This window comes from Chiloscyllium plagiosum, unplaced genomic scaffold, assembly GCF_037043375.1.
Source record: "Chiloscyllium plagiosum isolate Xiang-an unplaced genomic scaffold, Cpla_swu_hap1 HiC_scaffold_6, whole genome shotgun sequence".
NCBI classification, from domain to species: domain Eukaryota; kingdom Metazoa; phylum Chordata; class Chondrichthyes; order Orectolobiformes; family Hemiscylliidae; genus Chiloscyllium; species Chiloscyllium plagiosum.
This window is the reverse complement of record NW_028270144.1, coordinates 63,254,587-63,281,056: the sequence shown is the minus strand read 5'-3', so window position 1 is coordinate 63,281,056 and position 26,470 is coordinate 63,254,587. Positions and strand designations below refer to the sequence as shown.

General features: G+C 39.7%; 1 protein-coding gene across 22 annotated transcripts in view; it reads right to left on the bottom strand.

Annotated features, from left to right (window-relative positions):
- Positions 1-26,470, bottom strand: part of LOC122550608 (phosphatidylinositol-binding clathrin assembly protein) — a 161,692-nt gene that overhangs the window by 116,622 nt on the left and 18,600 nt on the right. For all 22 annotated transcript variants that reach the window (XM_043691581.2, XM_043691589.2, XM_043691586.2 and 19 more), the window contains exons 2-3: positions 4,708-4,850; positions 3,667-3,742 (exon numbers count right to left, since the gene is read on the bottom strand). In XM_043691581.2, coding sequence (XP_043547516.1) covers positions 3,667-3,742; positions 4,708-4,850 — 219 coding nt within the window. The remainder of the gene's footprint in view (positions 1-3,666; positions 3,743-4,707; positions 4,851-26,470) is intronic.

Sequence of the window (26,470 nt, the reverse complement as noted above, 5' to 3'; positions counted from 1 at the left end):
ATGACGGAAATGTGGAGGTTGTTCAGGGAGCACTTGCTGCGAGTGCTGGTTAGGTTTGTCCCACTGAGGCAAGGAAGTGATGGTAGGGTGAATGAGCCTTGGATGACAAGGTGTGGAACATCTAGTCCAGAGAAAAAAGGAAACTTACTTAAGGTTAACTATACAAGGATCAGACAGGGCTCTCGAGGATTACAAGGCAGTCAGGGAGGAACTGAAGAATAGACTTAGGAGAGCTAGAAAGTAACATGAAAAAGCTTTAGCAGATAGGATTAAGGAAAACCCTAAGGTATTCTGCACTTATTTGAGGAACAAGAGGATGGCCAGAGTGAGGGCAGGGCCGATCAGTCATAGTGGAGGGAGCTTGTGCCTGGAGTCGGAGGAGGTAGGGATGTCCTTAATGAATACTTTGCTTCAATATTGGCTACTGAGAGGGAACTTTGTCTTTGTGAGGACAGTGTGAAACAAACTGATATGCTTGAAGAGGTTGATGTTAAGAAGGAGGATGTGCTGGAAATTTTGAAAAACAAGGATAAGTTAGACTCCTGGGTTGGTCAGGATAAACCCAAGATTACTACGGGAAGTGAAGGAAGAGATTGCTGGACCTTTTGGCAATGATCTTTGCATGCTCACTGTCCACTGGAGTAGTGCCAAATGATTGGAGGATGGCAAATGTTTTTTCCTTGTCCAAGAAAGGGAAAAGGGATAATCCTGGGAATTACAGACCAGTCAGTCGTGGTCAATTGAGCCACAATATTCTGTCACCAACTTGTCATCCAGCAAGTTCCTTAGTTTACTCAGATCTATTTGACTGCTCGAATTGTTTTTTTTTTATTGCAATGGGTTTTCTTTCCGCTCTGAAACATTGGTAGAATCCTCAAGAATTAATCCTTCATCCCATCCTTGCTAATCTGCAAATTACCCCTTCACACCATCTTCTGAAACAATGGCATCAGCTTGTAAATGTCACAATTTCTGCCTCAGCCTAGTTGACAGACATTCAATTTTGTACCAATATCTGTTGTACCACTATCACTGATTTTATTTCTTTCCCAGCCCATTTAAATGAAGCTAAAAACTTCCATTATGATTGATGCTGACTGATAGACAAGAGGTAGTGGAGAAAGAAGTCAAAAGGTAAACAGTACTGAAGCATTATAAATTCAACACATATCATAGGATATTATCATTCCCATCCATACCAGAGAGGGATACACTGCCTTTCACGAGTCCGAAAGGGAGGCCAGTTCAGGATCTGAAGACTTGGAAATCTAATCAACTTCCTTTCCTGATGTACAATGTGAAAAATCTACCAATGGATTCTCTATTTTACAGAAATCTTACATTCAGTGATCAACACATGTGAAAGGTTTGCAGTCCCACAAGCAATAATTTTATTGACAATTTTATGAAAAGAGCCCTAATCATCTGTTCACCTGAGTCAGCTTAATACCAAGATAATATCCATCAAAACCATCTTGCCTGACAATGACTATATAATAATGGCTATCCTGATCAAATTATTACTCACTGTCTCTTGCATAAACTTATTGTACTTTTGGCCTTAAATGGTTCACTGTATACTTCACCTTTTCCTTTCCAGGAGAATCAGTTTCATCAATTTAAATAGATTAACACTAGTTCACTCACCTACTATTTTGCAGTAAATCACTTGATCAAGTGTGGCATCAAACAGACCTCCCCCAGTTTAACCCAGATCCATCATTCCTACTTGGCAGTGCCCTCTTGACCTATCTTCCTTCACACTTATCTTCTCCATCCTCCCCACTGACCTAACACTATTACCTCATACCTGCATCTACCTATCAGCATCTCACCTACCTTTACCCCTCCCCGCCGTCCCACCTCCCTATTTCTCTCTCAACCCCCTTCCTGAAGGGCAAATGCCCGAAATGTCAACTTTTTTGCTTCTCAGATGCTGCCTGACCTGCTGTGCGTTTTCAGCACCACACTTTTTGACTCTGATCTCCAGCATCTGCAGTCCTCACTTTCTCCTAGTAAAACTGATGTCCATGGAAATTGAGGGAAAATGCATTGCTCGTTGGAGTCATACCAGGCAAAAAGGAAGATGACTGTAGTCATTACAGATCAGCCATCTCAGCACCAGAACATCTCTGCAGCAATTTCTTTGGGTAGTGTCTTTAGCTGCTTAATTCGTCCGGAAGGTTAAAAGTGAGGATGTTCATCAATGATTGCACCATTTGCGACTCTTCAGATACTGAAAGCCCGTCTCCCAGTGCACCAAAGCCTAGATATCACCCAGGCTTAGGCTGAAAACTGTGAAGTAAGGCTTGTGCCACACAAATGCTCATTGCCAGTAAGAGATAATCTGAACATGACCCCTTGACATGAAATGCCATTACCTTCACTGACTTCCCACTGACATCATTCCAGGCGTCATCATTGATCAGAAACTGAACTGAACTACCCATATAAATACTGTGGCACCAAGAGCAAATCAGAGTCTAGGAATACTGCAGTGAGTAACTCACCTCCTACCAGGCACAAATCAGGAGTGTATTGGAATACTCCTCACTTACCTGGCTGAATGCAGCTTCAACTGCATTCAAGAGACTTGACATCAAAATAAAACAAAGTCTGTTTGATTGAAACAACATCCACTCCCTCCAACACTGACAATGAGTAGCAGCAGTGTGTACCATCTACAAGATGCATTGCAGAAATTCCACAAAGCTCCTTAATACCTTAGAAAACCACAACCAATATCACCTAGAAGAATGAGACAACATGTCGAGGGAACAGCACCATCTACAAATTCCCCTTGAAGTCATGCACTATCCTTACTTGGAAATATATCATTTTTTTTATGTTGTTGGATCAAAATCCTGAAATTATCTTACTCACGGCGTTATAAGCCTACTTAAGTGCTTGGATTGCAGTGGTTCAAGGCAGCAGCTCACTTGGACCTTCTCAAGGATAACTAGTGACACAAATGCCAGCCCACCCAGCAACACCCATATTCCATGCGTGAAGAAAAAGAAAAATCCATGAGTGGTGATCTTCAGTAATAGGATGTTGCCATCATGTTAAAAAAATACATTTTGTCCACTACACAAGTCACGTGAGGATTTTCAGGCTGACATGATGTCAGGTATGTGACTCAGCAACTGGCAGACCGCATCAACATGTCGTGTTAACCATTTGCAAGCAAGCAGCATGCTAATTGTGCTTGAATTAGCTAATGTTCACAAGTCTCTGAACAACAAGTGATTCTGTTCTTGGACAGCATGCATCAAATAATCCTAACTATGCTAAGAATCACCAAAGAAACCAGCATAACGTTAGTTAGCCTTGGGTCAAATACATTTATATTATAGATGGCATATATATTAACATACAGGACCTTGATTTAGCAAACAATAGAAATTTGCACATCTATTACATCCTCAAGAATGGCAGTCTCATGATCCCTCTTCCCCCTACCCCAATTTCTGCTGCACTCTTACGGCAATACCAATCAGAATCTGCCTTGTCCAAGAATGAAGACTGACTGTTAACTATTCTTGCTGCGCCTCCATAATGCTAATGGTATGACCAATCAGCACCCTCTTCACAAGGTGTACTGATAGGTTGTTGATTTCAGATAGAAATAATACACAATAGTCAAAAGGTTAAATTCACACTCACCTTGCAACCCACTTTTATCTAGAAAATTGTTCAGGTTGAACAAGGTGTTTCTTGAAGCTAGGTACTGGATAAAACGCTGAACAGGTTAGAAAATAGTTAGTTTCTGCTTGAACATTTGTTCTCTTAACACTTCCCAAAACCCAAAATATTTTCCATCATTACACCTTTAAAGATATATTAAATGGTTATACACGGTCTAAACTTGCATAATCTATTTCACCCAAGATCAAAATATTGTTTTGAAGTTGCCAACAATCCTATGCATGCTGTTGTGTTCAAAAGGTGTTATGCCATAAGACACAGGACCTACACTCTGATGCTCAGCAAATATTTCAATATTATTTGGGTGGTATTTAGGGCTGGCAACTTTTGTTGCCTCTAAAACGCTGTACTCAAAAATAGAATTATCAGAAATCCGAGCAGTCACCTAACAGCTTGGTGTCATGGTAATACTCATCTGATTCAGTCGGTTGCAGGTTCAGGCTCCATTTTAGAATTGCAGTGTAAGCCTAGCCCAATAATTTAATGAAGTGGAGGGAAATAAAGTCAAGATTAGGTGGATACACCATCACACGATTCAAAGTGGAGCCGGTGTCCTAAGCAACATTTATCCCACATAAACATCAACTGGACATGCATCTAACTCACCATATACAAACAAGCTACAAGCACAAATTTGCTGTGAAACCTTGAATGCCATTCAAAAGATTAAGTGGTTGCGAAGTGTTTCGGAATGTTGAGGGCACGAAAGGCACAAAGTAAATGCAAGTTCTTCCTATCCCATATGTTCCCAGCAAAGAATAAAGTATAGATATCAAAAGATAAGTTTCTAGGCAGAGATGAAACTTTTAAGTAATGGGCATTTTCAGAACATGATACCTCATTTACTTGGGAAAGCCAAATACAAAACCTTACAATTAATCCTTACTTAAATAGCATAACTTGTGAGCTTCATCAAATATGGGCAATAAAACAAAAACATTCAGCACACATTTCATTCACCTTTCACAACCAATGATCTAAATATTTTTTGAGACTTGCCTCATTTCCATAAACCATCATTTGATGAGTTGTGATGAGAGACTTGAATACCACTACCCAGCTGCTATTTGTAGTTCTTTCAAAAAGGCTATCTGCCAGCTGAGGTATGTTTACATTCATCTCATTTGTACACTGAATGAGATCTGCAAAAGAAAACATATAGTGATTAGTGAATAGACTCAAGCTGAAATCAAAAATATTAATTTTTAAACATCTATCCTCATCCTTTCTACTTTTCATTCAAATGGATTTTTAGCAGATAAAAGTTCATTTTGCATGATAATGTCATATCATGCATTAATCTATGGTAATTTCAAACTTCAAGTTTAAAGCTCCTCTTGTGTTTCAAGTATGCTTAAAATTAAAAGTTGGTGCAATGTTTTTTGGTAAAGAACAGAACTTAAAATTGCTATCCATAAGCACATGGTCAATGCAGAAACCAACATGTAACATAGGAAGGAATTTCTAGTTCAGCAGCAAAAAGTTTAAAGATTCAATTAGGCATGCTCCAATTTGGATTTTCCTAACCCTTAGCACAATCATCATACAGGAATTTTACCTTGAAAACCAAAAACACACAATTGTACAGTGGAACCAATACAGGTTCTGTGGAAATAGGAGCAGAAAGACCAATAAATCCAAACAATATATCAAAATACAAAAATGAAGAACATGGGGAAACCTGGAAGCTACTGTTAAGCAAAAACATTTTACTGGGAAGCAATATAGACCAGGAGCAACACCAGACATACCTGAAAATGAGGCGTTAACCAGATCAAGATACACCACAGGGGGACTTGCATGCCAAAACAGTGTAAGCAACATGCAATAGACAGGGTAAGCAATCCCACAACCAACAGATTAGGCAGAAGCTCTGCAGTGCTGCCACATCCAGTCATGAATGGTGGTGGACATTAAGACAGTTAAACAGGAGGTAAATGTACCAATTGTCAATGATGGAGGAGCACAGCACATCAGTTCAAAGCACAAGGCAACTGCATCCTTTTTCAACCAGAAGTGCCAAGGAGACGATCTATCTTGACCCTCTCCTGAAATCCTCAGCATCACAGATGCTAGCTTTCAACCAATTCAATTCATTCAGCATGATAAAGAAATTCTGGAATTCAGTGCCTTCAATTAAGGTAGGCTTGTGCTCCAGAACTAAACTACACCCCGAGCTGGGCTGCTCCTGTATAGGTACATTGGTATCTGCCCAACAATGTGAAAAACTGCCCAAGTTACACCCTGTACACAAAATAACAGGACAAATCCAACTCAGCCAATACGGACTTTTCAATCTCAAATCATTAGCAATGTGATGGCATGGATGGTCAACAATGTTCATCAAGCAGCACTTGCAGAGGAATAACCTATGCATTGATATACAGTTGGGTTCTGATAGTGCCACTCAGCTCCTGACATCATTACAGCCTTAATTTAAACATGGAAAAAAAAGAGCTGAACTCCAAAAAGGAAGGCAAATGTGACTGCCCTGAACATCAAGGCAACACTTGACCAAATGTTACATCAAGATACCCTCCCAATGGAAATTGGAAGGAAAATTCTCCACTGATTGAGTCATACCCACCACAAAGGAAGGTGATTGTAGTTGTTGGAGATCAGTCATCTCAGCTCAAGGACATAGACGCAGGAGTTCAAGGTAGTGCACTTCGCCCAACAACCCCCCCATAAAAGGTCTGAAGTGGGAATATTTGGTAACGATTGCCCAATATTCAAACTCCTCAGGCGATTTAAATACTATTTACAAAAAACTGGCAGTGACAGCATTATGTTCCATCTAAAACAACCACATCAGAAATTCACCAAGACTCCTTTGATAGCATCTTCCAAATCCATGCCCTCTATCATCTACGACAATGCAGGATGTGACAATACTATGGCTTGAAAAACGTGCATTTTGTCTTTTTTTAAAAAAACAAAAAGAGGTTGAGACAGATGTTCTGAGCAGTCTGTTCCAAACCAATAAGGTTTTTTTTTTTAAGTTGGAACAACAAAAGCAACGTGAAAGAGTGGGATCAAGCTCCCAAAAAAAAAAAACAGGATTTTAGTTTAACTTTCAGTAGCTGTTGGCGTTTGGAGACTGCTATACATGTCTGATGCAGCAAAACACTTCAGTTCTCTCTCGATATTCTTTCCTCCTACACTGGAGAGCTGCAAGTGAGACAATTTATTTTACTAAATTTGCTTTTGCCAAGGTTGTGTTTATGGGATGTTACTATATTGAAACAGTTGATGTTGAGTAGATAAATAAATCTGTTACTCTGTAAAGATTTCCAGTAGAGTTAAGCTATTCCAATTCTTCTTCTTCTTCTTTCTTTTGTTTGTATTTTAACTCTAGTATAGAAATAAAAAGGTTTTGCTTCAAGCCTGGTAGTCTGACCAAACAAATTATACCCAGAACACAACATCTTACACTTGCCTTTAAAAATAATAGAAAGTTGGTGCCTAGACTATCTTCTAAATATATTTGAGGGAGTTAGAACATACAACATAGAAGAATACAGCGCAGTACAGGCCCTTTGGCCCTCGATGTTGCGCCGATCCAAGCCCACCTAACCTACACTAGCCCACTATCCTCCATATGCCTATCCAATGCCCGTTTAAATGCCCATAAAGAGGGAGAGTCCACCAGTGCTACTGGCAGGCATTCCACGAACTCACAACTCGCTGAGTAAAGAATCTACCCCTAACATCTGTCCTTTCCCTACCACCCCTTAATTAAAAGCTGTGGCCCCTCGTAATAGCTGACTCCATACGTGGAAAAAGGTTCTCATGGTCAACCCTATCTAAACCCCTAATCATCTTGTACACCTCTATCAAGTCACCCTTAAACCTTCTTTTCTCCAATGAAAACAGCCCCAAGTGCCTCAGCCTTTCCTCATACGATCTTCCTACCATACCAGGCAACATCCTGGTAAACCTCCTCTGCACCCGTTCCAGTGCCTCCACATCCTTCCTATAGGATGGCGACCAAAACTGTACACAATACTCCAGATACGGCCGCACCAGAGTCTTATACAACTTCAACATGACCTCAGGACTCTGGAACTCAATTCCTCTACCAATAAAAGCCAGTACGCCATATGCCTTCTTCACCGCACTATTTACCTGGGTGGCAACTTTCAGAGATCTGTGTACATGGACACCAAGATCCCTCTGCTCATCCACACTACCAAGTATCCGACCATTAGCCCAGTACCCCATCTTCTTGTTACTCTTACCAAAGTGAATCACCTCACACTTACCTACATTGAACTGCATTTGCCAGCTTTCTGCCCAGCTCTGCAACTTCTCTATATCCCGCTGTAACCTGACACATCCTTCCTCACTGTCAACAACTCCTCCAACTTTCATATCATCCGCAAACTTGCTCACCCAACCTTCTAGCCCCTCCTCCAGGTCATTTATAAAAATGACAAACAGTAATGGTCCCAAAACAGATCCTTGCGGAACACCGCAAGTAACTGCACTCCAAGATAAACCTTTACCATCAACTACTATCCTCTGTCTTCTTCCAGCCAGCCAATTCCTAATCCAAACCTCCAACTCACCCTCAATGCCATACCTCCGTATTTTTTGCAGTAGCCTACCATGGTCTGATCTATAACAGGGGCACAACAATAAGGCTGCCATAACCAACTGGATCAGTTCACCTCTATTCTCTTGTGCATATTCAAGAAAAAAAAAGAGAGAATTAAGGGAACAAAAAAAGTTGGAAAATACTGTCAAATTTATTTGCAATAAGGTATTGCCAGGTTTCTGCTTAACTTGTTTAACAGCACTGACCTGACCTATCAGTACAATCTCCTCAAACATATCCCAAACCTTTTATTCAGACTCTGGTCTCAAATGCAACATCACTTTTGCCCACCTCTGGTATTCTAAAATCTCAATTTCATCCTTAATCTCTTCCAGCCGCTTATAGCCCACTTCAAAGCCACATTTCTAACCAAGCACATCATTAACACACTGAACATTATGTCCACAAAAGAAGTCCTAGTGTAGAGAGCAGTTGACATCATCAGATTCCTGTATCTTAGTAACATATCTTGGAGTTGGCGAGGCATGCCAGTCAGCTGCTGAAAGGTGACCAATGCGAGGAACAGAATACTCGAGACTCAGAATTTACAATGGAAAAGCAAAATATGGTTAGTGATGGAAATTCGTAATGGAGAATAGAATCGGCACATTCAATAGAGAGGATATTACAACAGAACAATGCGCAGGCTTCATAGGCCAAATGGCCTATTCTTTAACTAATTGCTATGAAAATACAGGGGGTATATTGACTGTGGTTGATTGGGGAAAACATGCATCATAGAATCCATACAGTGCGGATGCAGGCCATTGAGTCCACAAATGACCCTCTGAAGAGTTTCCCACACAGACCCACACCCCCTACCCTATAACCCCACATTTCCCATGGCCGACCCACCTAACCTAACATCCCTGGGGAATTTAGCATGGTCAATTCACCTATCGTGCACATGTGTGGACTCGGCACTAATCACTGAGCCACCGTGCTGCAAAAAGGTATTATAGTAGATAGAAGATGACTCTTATTTAAAGAACGAACACAATTTACAACATGCAAGTGCTGCAAATGCTCACCAGGCTAATCCTTGGGATGGCAGGATTTTCCTAGAAGGTGAGATCAAGGAAACTGGCTCTTTAGAAAGTCTAGAGAGCAGAGGTCAGTTAATGGAAGCTCATAAAATTCTTAGGATATACACAGGAGATGTAGAAAGGGTATTCCCCTACGGGGGGGGGGGGGGGGGGGGGGGGGGGGGGGGGTCTGGAACGACAGTGCATAATTTCTCAATAAGGATCAATTCATTTGGGAAGGAGATGAGGAATTTCTTCAAAGGGAAGTGAATCTTTGGAATTTTCTGCTTACACTTCTAGCTAAGCTGGTTTAGTACAGGTTTAACATTAAGAAATAAGACAATGAATGCCAAAGTAACCATAGCTTCAGTGAAATACCCAATGAAAGATTGTAATAATGAAAAGGATTTAATTGGACAAGAGTGTTTCTAGCATCCAACATCTAAGTACAGTACTGGTGTTATCCAACTTCTTTAAAGTGGCTTTAGCCTCATACGTTCCCACAAAGGTGGAGTCAACACTTGCTTAAGAGTGATGTCAGGATTCACAACCATAGGAGATCAATACTTACAACTGGCATCCTTTTGTTCACATTAACTGTATTACATTGAAACTGAAAATTCTGAACATGCCTGATGTTACACAGTACTTGTTTACCCAAATAACCATCTCTCATGTGTCTAAATGGACTTCTTATTTACTGATTATAAGCTTAACTTCAAGTGCTGGAATTAAATATCCACAAAGTACCAAATTCCACAATCTGTCAGACCTGACTTTGTAATAACACTGTTGCCCACGAGTCAGTTGGTGTTGAATTCAATGCTCCAAAGACATGGGCACTTCATTCAAATTCACATGGAAGTCACTGCTGAGATAGTACAAAACTCTTGTCTTGAGAAGAGATATCAAACAGCTGCTCTGTCTGTCAACTCGAATGGAGGCAAGGAACTCTCAGCACTATTTGAAAAACAAAGTAGGTCTCCCTGGTATTCTTATCAATATTTATGTTTCAAGACGATGCAATAAGAAATCATCCATTCATTTAGAATCATACAATAACACACCTCAGAAAAGGCCCCTTGGCTCAGAGTGTGCACTGAAAATAAAACTATTCTAAATTTACACTCATCCCACTTTCAACGCTCGGCTCATAGCTTTGAATGTTATGACATTATCCAAGTACTTTTTAAAAGTTTGAGGTTTGCTGCCTCAACTACCCTTCTAGGTCCCCATAACCCTCTGGATGAACTAAGTTTTTCTCTCAAATTTCCTCTAAACCTCCAGTCTTTCACCTTAAAATAATTCTCCATTGTTAGATATTTTTTCAACTTATTCGGTGTTGTTATTACACAGGTTAGGAGCGGTTAGGATTTGAACCTAGGTTTCAGGGCCCAGAGGTAGGGACACATCACTGCACCACAACAGTCCTATGGCCCCTTTAACAAGTTGTTTCTGATCCACTCTATCCATGCCCCTCATAATCCTATACACCTTCCAGCCTTCTCTGCTCTAAAGAAACCAATTGGAGATTTTCCTACCTCTTTCATAACTATACTCTTTCATCCCAGACAAGATTCTGGTAATGCTACTCTGCACCCCCTCCAGTGCAATGATGGTGACCAGACTGCATAGTACTCCAGCTGGGGCCTGTATAGCTCCAATACAATTTCCCTGCTCTTGTAGTCTATGCCACAGCTCAAAGGCAAGTGTCCTATATCCCTCAGCTACCATGTTAACATATTCTGTTGCTTCAACGATCTGTGTACAAGCACCCAAGTCCCACTGTTCCTCAGTTTCCTAATGTCTTGCCATTCATTGAGTACTCCCTTGACTTGTTAACTTCTCCTGAAATGCATCACCTCATACATAGTGTCAATTGTCATCTTCCACTGTTGAGCCCATCTGACCAATTCATCTATATCCTACTGTAACCCAAGATCTTCTTCCTCACTTAACAACCTGGCCAATCTTTATGTCATTTACAAACTTACATATCCTTTATTTTATTGCTGAGTACAGGACTTTACTGTGTAAACTGGCTGCAATGTTCCCTACCTCACAAAGAAAATACAGTTCAGCAAGGTACTTAGAGTCCTGAAATGGCATGATATAAAGGCAAGGCCTTTCCTTCTAATATTTGCAACTTAGCAAATACATTTTCAAATTCTTCATTTGGCCAGCAAGGTGCACACTGACCTATTTGCTGATATAAATTTCATTGGGGCCACATCTCATTTTAAACCGATTATGGTATACAGTCAATTCTCACCTCTGTTGCTGTTTTATTTTACATGATTGAAGCTTCCACACCATCTATTATCATCTTCATGGACTAACCTGGCTCATTTCGCTCCTTATCGATTCAACATGGTGCATCTCCAAAAAGGCTTCTCTTCCCACTCTTGTGTTACCACTTTGGGAAGCTGCAGAGAGTGATCCCTGATCATCTCTTTCTTGTCTGCATGCTGTCTATTAGCAACATCATCCACAAAGATAACTCCAGCATGCGTGCAGTGAACATATTTGCATTGCCTCTATCCTATTAAATGATATTCAAATTTTGCTTGCAACTAAACTCCTTAAGACGATCAAAGGTTTCCCTTGTCTATTTTCTTGGTATTACTCTCAAAACTCAAGTTAATATTCATTTTTACCATTCTTTCATGGGACATAAGCATCACTGAGTAGGCCAACTATTATTATCATCCCTAAAAAAAGGTGTAGAGCTGCCTTTGTTAAAAAAACCCTTGGCGTATAGAAATATCCACAGTACTGTTAAGAAGGGAGCATCAGCATTTTCACACAGTGATAGTGAAGGAACAGTGACATAATTCATAATCGTGACTTGGGAGCTACTTAGAAGGGCATGGGCAGGTGATGGTGTTCCCATGCATTTGCACCCATTGCCCTTTTAACTGGGAGAGATCATAGGTTTGGAAGGTGCTGTCAAAAGGTGTCTTGGTGATTTACTGCAGTGTATTTTACAGATGGTACAAACTACATATACAGTTGACACTAGGATACCAAATTAAATATCAAACTTTGTTGAGGTTATCAAACTGCAAGGGGTGATGTCTGTTAGGATAAATCCAACCCAACTACAACTGATAGATTTGCAGAATGAAAAGATAAATGATCGGTGGAAATCAGTGTGTTGTAGTACATAAGGGACAGGGAAAGGGCAATACAGATGTAGGAGAGAGAGCGCGAGAGAGAGCATCACAAGTTTGCATTGCTTGCATAGATATGTTATGCTATCAAAGTGGCTAAAGGACCGAGAGGAGAAATTCCAGTGAAAACAAGATGCTAAACTAAGACATGGACACCATATGAAGAAACAAAATCTTGAGAAAGGTAAGAAATAACCTAAAAAAAACATCGAATTAAAGTAAAATACTGCAGCTGCTGGAAATTTGGAATAAACACAGAATGCTAGAGAAACTCAGTAGCTCTGGCAGCTTCTGTGGAGAGAAGCAGAGTTAACATTGAGAGTCTGGCATGAATCTTCTTCAGATTGTTAACTTATTTATTCTCCAGAGATGTTGCCAAACCTGATGAATTTCTCCAGCATTCTGGTTTATTTCATTTAGTCATAATGATCTGCACATTTCAGCAAGATCAATGGTACATTTTAAAAAGAATGTTAGGTGGGTTGAGTACAGATGAGATTCAGAAGCCAAATCCCACCCAAGTCTCCATTTGAACCCCGCCCCTCCAACCGCCCAAAAACGCACAACCCAGATGGCCTCCTTCTTCAAGGACCGCAATTTCCCCCCCGACGTGGTCGACGATGCCCTCCACCGCATCTCTTCCACTTCCCGCTCCTCCGCCCTTGAACCCCGCCCCTCCAACCGCCACCAGGACAGAACCCCACTGGTCCTCACCTACCACCCCACCAATCTCCATGTATAGCGCATCATCCGCCGTCATTTCCGCTACCTCCAAACGGACCCCACCACCAAGGATATATTTCCCTCCCCTCCCCTATCAGCATTCCGTAAAGACCACTCCCTCCGTGACTCCCTCGTCAGATCCACACCCCCCACCAACCCAACCTCCACTCCCGGCACCTTCCCCTGCAACCGCAGGAGGCGCAAGACTTGCACCCATACCTCCCCCCTCACCTCCCTCCAAGGCCCCAAAGGAAACTTCCATATCCGCCACAGATTCACCTGCACCTCCACACATATCATCTATTGCATCCTCTGCACCCGATGTGGCCTCCTCTATATTGGGGAGACAGGCCGGCTACTTGCGGAGCGTTTCAGAGAACACCTCTGGGACACCCGGACCAACCAAGCCAACCACCCTGTAGCTCAACATTTCAATTCCCCCTCCCACTCCACCAAGGATATGCAGGTCTTTGGACTCCTCCATCGTCAGACCACAACAAAACGACGGTTGGAGGAAGAACGCCTCATCTTCCGGCTAGGAACCGTCCAACCACAAGGGATGAACTCTGATTTCATCAGTTTCCTCATTTCCCCACCCCCCACCCTGTCTCAGTCAAATCCATCAAATTCAGCACCGCCTTCCTAACCGGAGATCTTCTTCCTGACCTCTCCGCCCCCACCCCAGTCTGACCTATCACCCTCACCTTGACCTCTTTCCACCTATCACATTTCCGACGCCCCTCTCCCAAGTCCCTCCTCCCTACCTTTTATCTTAGCCTGCTGGACAAACTTTCCCCATTCCTGAAGAAGGGCTTATGCCCGAAACGTTGATTCTCCTGTTCCCTGGATGCTGCCTGACCTGCTGCGCTTTTCCAGCAACACATTTCCAGCTCCGATCTCCAGAATCTGCAGACCTCACTTTCTCCATTTGAATAGTATTCAGTGACGGTATTAGGATAACTATAGTACAATAATAAGCCTAGATACTGGATATACTAGCACAAAATCAACCTTGTGCAAAGTCGGCTCCGAGACTGTTGCTCGACAAACAATTTTTCATACTTGTGCAGTCATAGTAAAAGTAGACTACTGACTGGTGTTCCACCTCAACCATCTGAATTAATGCCAGAGACTCTAAATGAACCAAAATGACTTTTCTTTTGAAAAGGACAAATACTGATGCATAATGGTTGTTGATTTTAAGCCTTAGCCAAGCTCTGGAAACCATCAGTGAAAGGATTAGTCAAAGCTAAAATTAACATTGCTTTAATTTTTAAAAAGCACAAACTCTGATCTGCATCTCCCAGTTGACTAACACCTTTTTTGAAGTTACACATTGGGATAAAAGTCATCTGTGAAACATCCAGTTTCAAAGAAAATTACAGATACTGCAATCCAAAAGACACAGTATTTCAGGCTTTGAACGCAAGGCAGACTGCCAAAAAAAAATGAAATTTAATCGTTAACAATAAGCAGGAAGTGAATCTTAACCTCAAAAGTCAACACTCTATGAAAGTGCAATTTACAACAATAACTGTTTACCAAGAACAAGGGTACCAGCAAATGTTAACAATGCTGAAGAAACAAGACATCAGCTAAACATCAGAGTCCTTGAATTGACAGAATGACCTCAGACCTTTAAACTACAACTATGCCTAACTTCTCATCTGTACATTCCATGACTGCCTCTTAAACCCAAAACCTATGTTTGCATGAGCTTTAGTGCTCTTATGTATTGTTTTTCAGGGTAGTGGGCAATAAAATTCCCCTTTCTTTCACTGAAGAAAACACCAAGTTCATTTCATTTTCATCAAGTTAATTACTTTTTAACTGAAGTATGTTAGTTGGATGCAAAAAATGATATTTGTTGCAACACAGTTCATTCAAAGTGGAGTCACAGATAGACAGGATAGGTGAAGGAGGCATTTGGTATGGTTGCTTTTATTGGTTAGAGCATTGAGTATAGGAGTTGGGAGATCATATTGAGGCTGTACTGGACATTGGTTAGGCTACTTTTGGAATACTGCATGTAATTCTAATCTCCCTCTTATAGGAAGGATGTTGTGAAACTTGAAAGGGTTCAGAAAATTTGCAAGGATGTTGCCAGGGTTTGAGCTATAAGGAGAGGCTGAATAGGCTGGGGTTATTTTCCCCAAAGCATAAGAGACTGAGGGGTGACCTGACAGAGGTTTACAAAAGTCATGAAGGGCATGGATAGGCCAAGTGACAAGGACTTTTCCCTGGGGGAGGGGAGGGGCAGCATAAAGGGCATAGGTTTAAAAAGTGAGAGGTGAAAGATTTCTAAAAAGGACCTAAGGTGGGCATGTATGGAACGAGCTGCCAGAGGAAGTAGTGGAGGCTGGCACAACATTTAAAAAAGGCATCTGAATGGGTACATGAATAAGAAGGGGTTAGAGGGAGATGGGCCAAATGCTGGCAAATGGGACTAGCTTTATTTCAGATATCTGGTCAGCATAGACAAGTTGGACTAAAAAGTCTGTTTTGGTGCTGAACCTCTCCATGACTCAATAAGTGACTGCCTAGTTTTTTTTGAAGAGGGGAAGCCAATTCTCCCTCTTCATCTGGTTATAATAATGTCTCTTGTAAACACTGACCTTTGTTTATGGACCAAGCTATGTTGTGATTATTGGTAATTACTAGAGTTCTTTGGAAGAAAAATATGAATTGGAACTTGTAGATATCCCTGCAATTGCCCAGCCAGTTAACACAAACAAGCCTAAAATATGATGTATGACTGTGCTTTCAAGAAAGAATATTAAGTATACAGCTCACACTATGCTGAATGGAAAAGTAGAATGGGTTAACCAGCATTTGCAAGCTTATATTATCATGTACTGAGAAGTGAACAAAGGTAGTATTCTTTGAATTCAAAGCCAATGCAGGTGATGCACAAGATTCAGAAAAGATGTTCGATTTAGTACTTAGTCAGAAATGAATATTTCATAGTCTGCCACATGAATGAAACAAATTCCATTTGTTTGGTCATCTGACAAGAAGATTGCTGCTCATCAATTGAAAACAGAAGAAACACACACAAGACCATTAACAATGTCGGTGAAAACATTTCCTTCCAAAGTCGACACACCATGACAAGACACTGGTCACAGTAGTTCTAAATTGTAAGGGAAATAGTCTAATAGTAAAGTTAATTCACTATTCAAACTAAATGCTCTCACCAAAGATAAATTTCTGAAAGGTACATCATTCTAGATCACATCAAAGACTGACAGATGAGAGGCTTGCAAGAATTGTGCTATTGGAGACCAAGAGGACGAGGCAAAGAAAATAAAAGTTTGCTCATGTGGAACATGTTCAAATCCTATCTTAATTGTATAGCCTGTGTTAGGAGATCAACCAACACCAAAGAGGCAGTTATTCCTGGCACAAGCAAGCATATTACTCAGACCTTGGCTATACTTAAATAAACCTTTCAAGGAGAGCATCTAAAAAGATATGAAATAATTGGATATTACAAAGTGAAAAAACATTCACTCAAGGTAGATATATGCAAGCAGCTTCACAAGGAACATTGTTCTAGTGGATCAGAAGTAAATGGTGTGAACTTGATTGCAATACTGTCAGGAAACCAGCTCTAAAATGTGAAAAGTCAAATACACTCCCCAGTACTGAGGACATACTGAAATGTCATCAAACTTACAATACTACCAACCACAATGCTGTACAACCAAATAATTAGGATACACTGCTTGGTAATTCAGTGAATAATCAAGAGAGATTGCAATATAAAGTGTTGCCATTAATTCATTACATATATTTGTGATGTATTGGATTAAAATGTATATAGCTTGTAATGTTAAAAACTAATATAAATTATTTTTGTTTTACTTCATTCCATTTCATTTCAAGAATCTATACGAACTCCAAACAAACACACACGACAATTCCTCAAAACCATTATCAAGCTGATCCCATAACGTTTGGCCTAAAAAGATTGGATTCAAAAAGTCAACTTTTACATCTCAACAAAAGGAAATTATTTCCCAATGTTTTATACTGAATTATTTCAGAACCAAAGTTTCCACAATCCACCAAGCTTATTTTCATTAGTTCTCAAGGCTATCATGAATCTCAATGTACAAGAAAAAGGATCTTTTTCTTACCAATTTAAAATGTTCTCCTGCTTTACGTAAGATTCCTGTAAACCATGATCAATTTACACAGGTAAACTATCTAGTCGGAAATGTGCACATGCCACTCACGCATCAGAAAAATGAGTGCGCAACTTAGCATTTTAGTTTGTGTGTTTGCATCTTGTCTCAAAGACTCACCTATGTGGGAAACAACCAAAATGCACTCACCAGAAGCTAAAAACTCATATCCCACTTACAACATCATCTACAAAACTCTCCTTATCCATCGCTCTTCATTCCAGGTATGGTATCAGTACTAATGTTGCACTTTGTTAACTTATTCAAATTTCCATCACTCTCACTTGAACCTTGATGCTGAATGAAAGAAGCCATTTTTGTCACATCACAGAGCTCTATTCTGATTTTAATTCAACACAGTTGCACACAATTGTATAAGGAGCGGATAGATAACAAGCAAGAGCAGAAATATTGGCTGATTTTCTTCTCCTTTAAACCGTCTGAGACCAACCACAGAACCCATACTGTCAACCCAATAGCTATATGATAATTTAGCATAATCTAGATTGAATTTAAGGCCCTACTAACAGGTATATTTCAGCAACTCTCACGTAAAACAAAACAAAATTTACAAAAACTTACTTCTCATATCAGGAGGCTATGAATTTACAAACGATTACAGTTTGTTATATCTGTTACTCTATTTTAAGTGTGAACATGTCACCAAGGCTACCACAGGAACCGAACAAAAACATCTGTTGATACCAAAGTAGGAAATGCAGTTTAATGCTTTCAAAGTCCAAAGAAAACTATGAGGGAAATTAATAAGATGGGATCAAAAGTGGCACATAAAATTCAATATGATTAAGTAAGTATCAGGTGATTTATTTGGTAACTGGAGGTTGGTTCACTGCAGTAGTAGAGCAAAGGATTTTTACAGTACAGGTTCAAGAGGACAATGGCAGCAGAAATAAAACAAAATTATGCAGGTGCTAAAAGTATTCCTGTTCACAATATCTTAGGTGAACTAAATCAAACATATCATATTAGACAAAAGAACTAAGGACAGGAGTAAGCAATTCTGCCTTTCACCTGGTCTGCCATTCACTATGATCGTGGCTGATATCATCTTTGCCTCCTCTCCATAACCCTTCAAACCGTTACTAATTAAAAATCTATCACCTCATTAAATTTACTCAATGTCCCAGCATCCACCATAGGCTTGGATAGTGAATTTCAGAGATAATAAGACTACAAATAAAAACCTCACTGAAATCCAATTATTATAATGGAGCACAAAAATCAAGAGGCAAAGATAAGCCTTACCAAAAAAAATGAATCTTTAGTGAGAGTAGTTTGTAAAAAATGCATCATCAACAAGATTGAAACAGTAACACTTTTGCCAGGATGCTACCTTGTATGAGCAATATAAAGGGAGGACATATTTGAGAGAATAAGGCATTTGCTTCAATTAGGTTGACTGCAGATAAAGCTGTTTAAAATAGTACATGGATCGTCACAGGATAGATAGCCAAAGACTGTTGGAAATAGTTGTAGGTCTATGGTACAGTTTCAATAGACATAAAAATGAAATGCAAGATTCAGAAGAATCAAGAAACAATGCAAATTCAAAGAGTATGAATTTCACTTCCAGGATAGTGAACAAGCCAGAAACTAGAAATGCTCAAGACAGGTTAGGTTAGAAGATGAACAAAACAATATTGGAATATAGGTTACACAATTAGGATTACTCACTCACATGGAGGGTTAAATGACCAATATTGATTGATTGACTGGACTAAATGAGCAGCTTCCATGTTGCAAAGTCGAAATACAGCCCTTGAGTTTTTAATAACAAGGCAACAATAAAAAAGTTATGTCAGTGTTCAATTAATACAGGAAGGGTAAAGAACTTGAATTGTTTTTAGCACTATTTATAAATTATAAAATTAAATCTTTTCATCTTCACACTTCTAACTCCAACTGCCTCAAATGGTTTATCACTTAGTCACTGCACTTAACTTTAACAACTAGGATGCCTCCAAAATTGGAAACATTTGACAATCTTTGATAACGTTCTATGCCTTCATTCAAGATAATGAATAAATACACTGCCCTATGTTAAAAAAAATTAGTCATATGGGACATGTTCAGGTCCCACAAAAAAAACAAAAGACACACACAAACACCTGGTTTGTCATTATCCTAAGGGTGGGAGATTTAACTTCTGCAGCATAACCTTTGGTGGGGTGCCTCAACAAGCTATTCAGAAATCACTTTCATGCTGAAAGGAATATTAATATGATGACTAATAGAGAAAATCAGCATGGAAATACATGTGCAGCCCCAAGTGATTGTATGTGTTATTTCATTCTTAAATTGAGGGATGATATTCATCCTCCGTTCATTCAAAATATTTTGAATGGTTGGAGAGGAAGATGATTTGCTGCAGAGAAATCATGTAAATGAAAGTGTCATTGAACAAAAGTAGTATCCTTATAATGATGCCTCAGCCAAAATGACTCAATAAATGCAATGGATTATTTCCAATAGATGCCAATGAGTTTGGCAGTGAGAAAGTGTATAAGATATGAGCAGGTAGGGAAAGAGTTAAGTTTAGGGATGCTTGACAAAGGCTCAACTAACATGACTTTGACCAGATAAGAACTTGCAGTAAACAATGAGGTGCTGGAGGGAAGGCTAGTGGTTTAATGAGGTGAAGAACATCTATTGTTCTTCCGTGTGGGCGGCACGGTGGCACAGTGGTTAGCACTGCTGCCTCACAGCGCCAGAGACCCGGGTTCAATTCCCGCTTCAAGCGACTGACTGTGTGGAGTTTGCATGTTCTCCCCGTGTCTGCGTGGGTTTCCTCCGGATGCTCCGGTTTCCTCCCACAGTCCAAAGATGTGCAGGTCAGGTGAATTGGCCATGCTAAATTGCCCGTAGTGTTAGGTAAGGGGTAAATGTAGAGGTGTGGGTGGGTTGCGCTTCGGCGGGGCGGTGTGGACTTGTTGGGCCAAAGGGCCTGTTTCCACACTAAGTAATCTAATCTAATCTAATCTATTGTGTAATGCCAGGTGGTTTAATCTTTACTTTTGATGCTTGCTGACTGTAACAGTCACCCAATCAATAAAGATGTTGCCTTATTTGGATGCTTCTCCCTGTAAGTGACTCTATAATTCCTTAAGAATCTGCTGTTTGAGAGAAGACTGAGAACTCATGCCTTTGTGTACATGGGCAATCGCCCTCTCTCCAGGGCTCAGAATAAAGATGAAGAAGGTAGAGCCATACTGTGTCTTTGGAGTGTTTGCTTCAACTGATTTGGAAACGGGACAACAGCAGTGTTCAATGATTTTTTGTTAAAGGATTTCTTAAATTCGTCTAGTGCAATAAACCACACACATTAACAATGAGTTACCAGTGCTTTTTGTCCATAATTCAACCACACTGGCAGTTCACTTGCCTGAGTGACTGCCACTTTTGGCAATATCTTTGAAGACTTCCAAGGTCAACGTATGATTTACAGTCATTGTTATGGAGCACGTTAAAGAAAAATAAAGAGGGTAGAGGCACAGAAACATTTAGAAAGGGAAATCCAGAGCCTATGAATCAGTAGCTGAAGGTAATGGTTGAGCAATTAATGTCAGGGTTGAGAATTGAAGATGATCAGATCTTGGAATGCCAAAGCTGGAAGAGGTTCAGAAGATGCAGAGGAACAAGACCATGGAGGGATTTGAAAATAGGGAAAAGCATTTATGAAAAAAAAGACAAGGTATTGCTTAAATGGGAGCCACTACATGTCAGTTAATGCATGGGCGATGGAAAAGCTAGACTTGATTCAAGTTATGATCGAAGCAGTTTTGGATGATCGCAAACTTAGTGTAGAATATTGGGTGCTGAGAGAAAATTGAATTTAAAAAATCAAATATAAAAAAACGTAACAGAGAATTGGCCAAAGACTTTTGCAGCAGATGAGCTGACGTAGCAAAGAGTTGGTTAATACCTTAATACCATAGAGGTATTAATGGGAGGTTTTAATTATGACACAATCAGGTCAGCGACCAATTACTGAAAAATTAATAAAACAAATTATTCATATTTCAAGTTCCCATAATGGTCATCAAACAAATAAAATGTTTAAACTATTTGAAGTTGGAATGAGAGAAGTCCATAAATTTGGCATTCAGCAAAAAAAAAAATCCACATCAGTAATCAATGTTTTTACATTTTCTGGAACAAAGGAACAGGATATACAGAGGGCACATTGACATAAAGATACTAAGCTGAAGCATTTATTTCAGGAAGACAAAGATCACAGTTCTGATCAAGAAGCTGGTCATTATGAGCACAGATTTCTCTTCAAAACATTTCTCTTCAAAATTAAAGAGGGTGCAAAAGCAGGGAGAAATGAATATTTGAGGAAGCATCCACTCGACAAGTATTCAAGAGATATTTGCATTCAGTTTCTAGCGCAGCTTCAAGCTGAAAGGCTTGGGTAGCTGAGAAACAGCTATCAATTCTCCACTTTGCACCTGCACTATACATTTGAAGACAACACGTGAAATGATGTATTGAGACTGTGGGCATAGTCCAGTCTTAGATTAGATTCAACTCTATTCCCAATAAAAAAAAGCCTGCTCTGTTAAAAATAAAAAGAATAAGCCCCACAGTGTAAAAAGAAAATAGCTGTCAGTGTTAGCCAGATGAATAACTGGCACATTTCCTACTAAAAATGCTGCAACGTCATTTTCTTCACTTAGATGCTTTCCAGGAGAGACACCGTTATTTGGGTTCACAAGGCCATTTTTAGATAGCTCAAACAATGTTAAACTGTACTGTTACTGGCAGTCAAATCAGCAGCTGGGGCTTTCACATCAATTCGTCAATTGTTGATCTGAGATTATATCCGCTCACACAACAAACTTTGGCTTTTATTAAATTTGGAGTACAGTCAGTATGTGACAAAAAGCTAAATTGCATTTAATGGTATATCAGATAGCCTTATAAAAATATATTCGCAGCACAATACCCTTGTTGTAATAGTTTATGATGTCAATGTGCTTATCAAAAATCTTTTTATTAAGTACAGATCCAAACACTATTCCTAGTTGAAGCAAATTATGAGCATGGCACTTAGATAATAAAAACTATATTATCATAATAGCAAGCCCCAAAGTAAATTTTTCCCATTTGGACAATATCAAATGATATACTTGAGAACACACAATCTTCCTAAAGACACATTATCCTCTACATGCAAGTGTACGAACTCAAAAGATTCCTGGACCTATCTTAAACTGCAGCAGAGCTGAAAGAGGGGAAAAAAATCTTTTTAACCTTTCCAATTACTTTACCTACCACACTCTACAATATAGCTACTTTGCACAGGACAACTGTATTATTTAACTGTTCTATTTAACCAGCCTTTTTATTTGATTTCGTTCATACAAAGTCACACAAAATTACTGTGTAAAGTTCAATTCCAGTCAAGCCTAATAGAAAGGGAATTTTTGGCATGGCCTCACTCAGTTAACATGAAGCTGTGTATCCAATTGAAATACACCATAAAATAGGTTTTTGTCAAGCCAAATGGGCATTCATTGAGAAGTATAACTAGAAAGGATAATCACATGACAGTCAGAAAAATAATTCTGATGCAAAAGATATGATGGACCTAACCTGAAAATGTTAGGTCATAGATTGCTCACCACTTGCAAAGGACAGGAGCATTTCATTTTTATTCTCTTAGGCAAGAGCAGTTAAATACAATTGATTACTAATCATCACCTTCTCATGCCCTCCTATCTCTTGAAATAATTGGCTTTACATGCAAAGATGCTATATAAATATTAATTAACCTAATGAAATTCCCAAAGACAACTCATATGGCATTTCAAAAAGGAATAGGACATCAAACCACGTTACGGCAGAAGGCCAAAGTCTGGTTACAGGGGTAGGGTGTTTTGAATGCCTTAAAAAGACACAAGAGTGGTCGAGGGGGAGAAAAACATAAGAAAGGAACTCCAGAGTTCAGGGCTAAGGCATGGGATCAAAAAGGTGGAAAAATTAAAATCAGAACAGTTCAAGGATGAGCACTGATATCTGCAAGTTATGAAACTGCAAGAGATTAAAAAGATATGGAATGATTTGAAAACTAGGATACAATTTTGAAAAGCAGGATATTGTTTGACCAGGGAATGTAGATCAGCGAGCAAGGATATGACAGGTGAAAAGAACTTGCAAAAGTTTAAACAAGAGAAAGAATTTGATATAGTAAGAATCAAAGCCTAAGAAAAGCAATGAAACTGAACAGCAACCTAGTATCCACCTCAATTCTGGAAAAGAATGGCAAACCCACCCTGTCATCAAGTGCTTTGTTTAAAAACAGATGAGGCTGGTGCCAAAATTGGAAAATGGCAGACTGATACAGTCATGTTCTCAAAATCAATCAAGAGATTATCTCAGACACCACCGTCAACACAGAATATGTCTTCTCCCATCAGAGGTGGGGCACACTGGTTTACAGTCTTATTCAGTACATTCATTACAGTATATTCTCCATGGACCTCACTCAAGTTCAGGACATCAAGCCAAACACAGGCAAAAGAAACCTCAACATACTCCCCAGTTCTTGTGAAGATGAAGTTCTGTGTTCATATTGTGAATCACCTCCATTCTGAAGTATGGCACCATCCCCCAGTGTACTAAATGGATTAACTTCAAGTACATCCAGCAATACCAAACTGAGATATTCATGAGGCACTGTGGGCCATCAGCAGTAACAGAATCATATTCAATAACAATTTGCAACCTCATGCCTTAGCATATCCCTCATTCTACCATTAATATCAAGCTCAAGAACCAACCCTGGGGGAAAAAAAAAAAGAGTGCAAGCATGCCAGGCGCAGCACCAGACGCTTCAAAATAGTTTCTCAACCTAGTTAAGCTACAACACAGGAATACTGACTTGAGAAATTTCTCCAGTTGTCTGGATGGATGCAGCTCAACGCAATCCAGGGCAAAGCATGCTAATTGACTGACATTGGTATCCATCCACCACTGACAGTTGACAGCAGTGTGCGTCATCTACAAAACAGACTTTAGCAATTCAAAGCCCCTACAACAGTATCTTCCAAACCTGTGACTGCTACTGAAAAGGATAATGGCAGCATGGGTATACCATTACCACTAAGTTGCTATTCAAACCCATAACAAACTGGCTTGGAACTATAATCACTTTTCCAGCTCTGGGTCAAAAATTGTGCAGCTCCTTGCCAAAAGCAATGCAGGTGTATGCAAAACCAAGGGAGAGCAAAACAGTTCACCATCACCTTCTCAACAGCAAAAATGCTGGCCTAGACTGCAACGTCCACATCCATGATTTTTTTCTTAAAAAACCCAAAAGAAACCATCACATCTGTGGCAGAAGATTTTGAAATCATGACCATTTTATATGAAATTGGAAATTAAATCATCAGTAATTATGTGACTTCAGTTAACTCATTTTATTTGTACCAGTGCTGGCTTTTAAAAAAAAAATGCATAATCTGATGGACAGCTTCGTTAGACAGCACTAATTTTGTAAATTCCACTTTGGAAATACAACAGTCTGAGTCAAGATTGGGATACAGGCAGACTCTGACCTCATATCTTTATGCATTCTCTGAGCTGGAATGTTACCTTTTAATAACCTTAAGTTATCTTGAGAATGCAACTTTAAAGTAGTTCTGGGATTTACATATTAATGACCTGAAACATGTAACCCATTCTAAAAGATGAAAGACTTAACAATCAAGGTTTGTTAAATATTTCATTTTACTTGCATGATACTGTAATCGTTTGCTATAAAAGCTGGGTCTTATGGTCCTACTAAACAACCACCTGAAGGAGCGGTGCTCTGAAAGCTAGTGCTTCCAAATAAACCTGTTGGACTATAACTAGTGTTGTGTAATTTATGACTTTGTATATTTGGAAAAAGGTAGAAAGAGCACTTCAGTAAAATCCAAGGGTGAAATCTTCAAGAATTAGAAGCTTATGATTCAAAGATTCATTAAAATCAAGTCAAGAACAAAGCCCAACAGGCTTTATTGTATCTATTGATAAGATTGTAGCTCAGTTCATCCCACTTCCAGATTCATTGGCCACAGAGGTAAAGAAAAAGACAGTGGTACATATGCCAAGGAGGAAAAATCTAATTAAAGAGTGATTGCAGAAGGGATCAGAGAATCTCAACTGTAAATGTACTGAAGAAGCTGTAGCACCACAGAAATGAGACCTGGGAAGGCTACTCACTGAGACACTCACTCTTATCTGGGGGCTTTAGAATCTGAGAGACTGCAACAAGATGATGTTTGCCAAGCACTGAAGAAAACAGACAACATGTCCACTCCAGAGATGCGAATGGTAGTGGCTGACAAAGTGAGCAATAGATGCAGTAATTAATCTGGAGACTGTACCCAAACATGTTCTAGAACCTCAGGAGGGCAGAAACATTTCCAGGTGTCGATCCCCACACTCCATTGTAGTCACCATTCTCTTACACAGCATTCTTCCAAAACACACATTTGCAGCTTCGCTTATACCTCTGTCAAAGCACAACAATCAACATTGAGTCTCATCCCCTTCCCCTCTGGGGTGCGATGTCTCAATGACTCTCCAAAAATGTACTTTTTTCGACCTATGCGCACACACACACATACACACGTTATTTCTATCAGATCTCTCTTCTTGCAAAGGAGATAAAAATCTGGAAAGGGGAGCAAGAGGTGGTTATTCAGTGACAGGCACCTTGAAGAATACTAGAAACTAATACATTATGGAAGGAAATCTGGCAGGTATCATGACCTGCAGTGGTAGCATTTGAAGGAACAGCATCAGTCTACGAAATGGCTAATACAGAGCTCCCCAATTTAACTGATCAATAGGCTTCCCATTCTGTCACTTGCAGTGAATTAACACATAAGACAGTTACACAGCCAAGTTTCACCATGGCAAGTTTCTGACAGGTCAATAAATTGATATACAGACTTAAACATTTTAATGACATCACTAAGAGCTGCAAAGGGTTTCTCCATTCACCTTAATACTTGCACAAGTGGAATGATGTTAGAA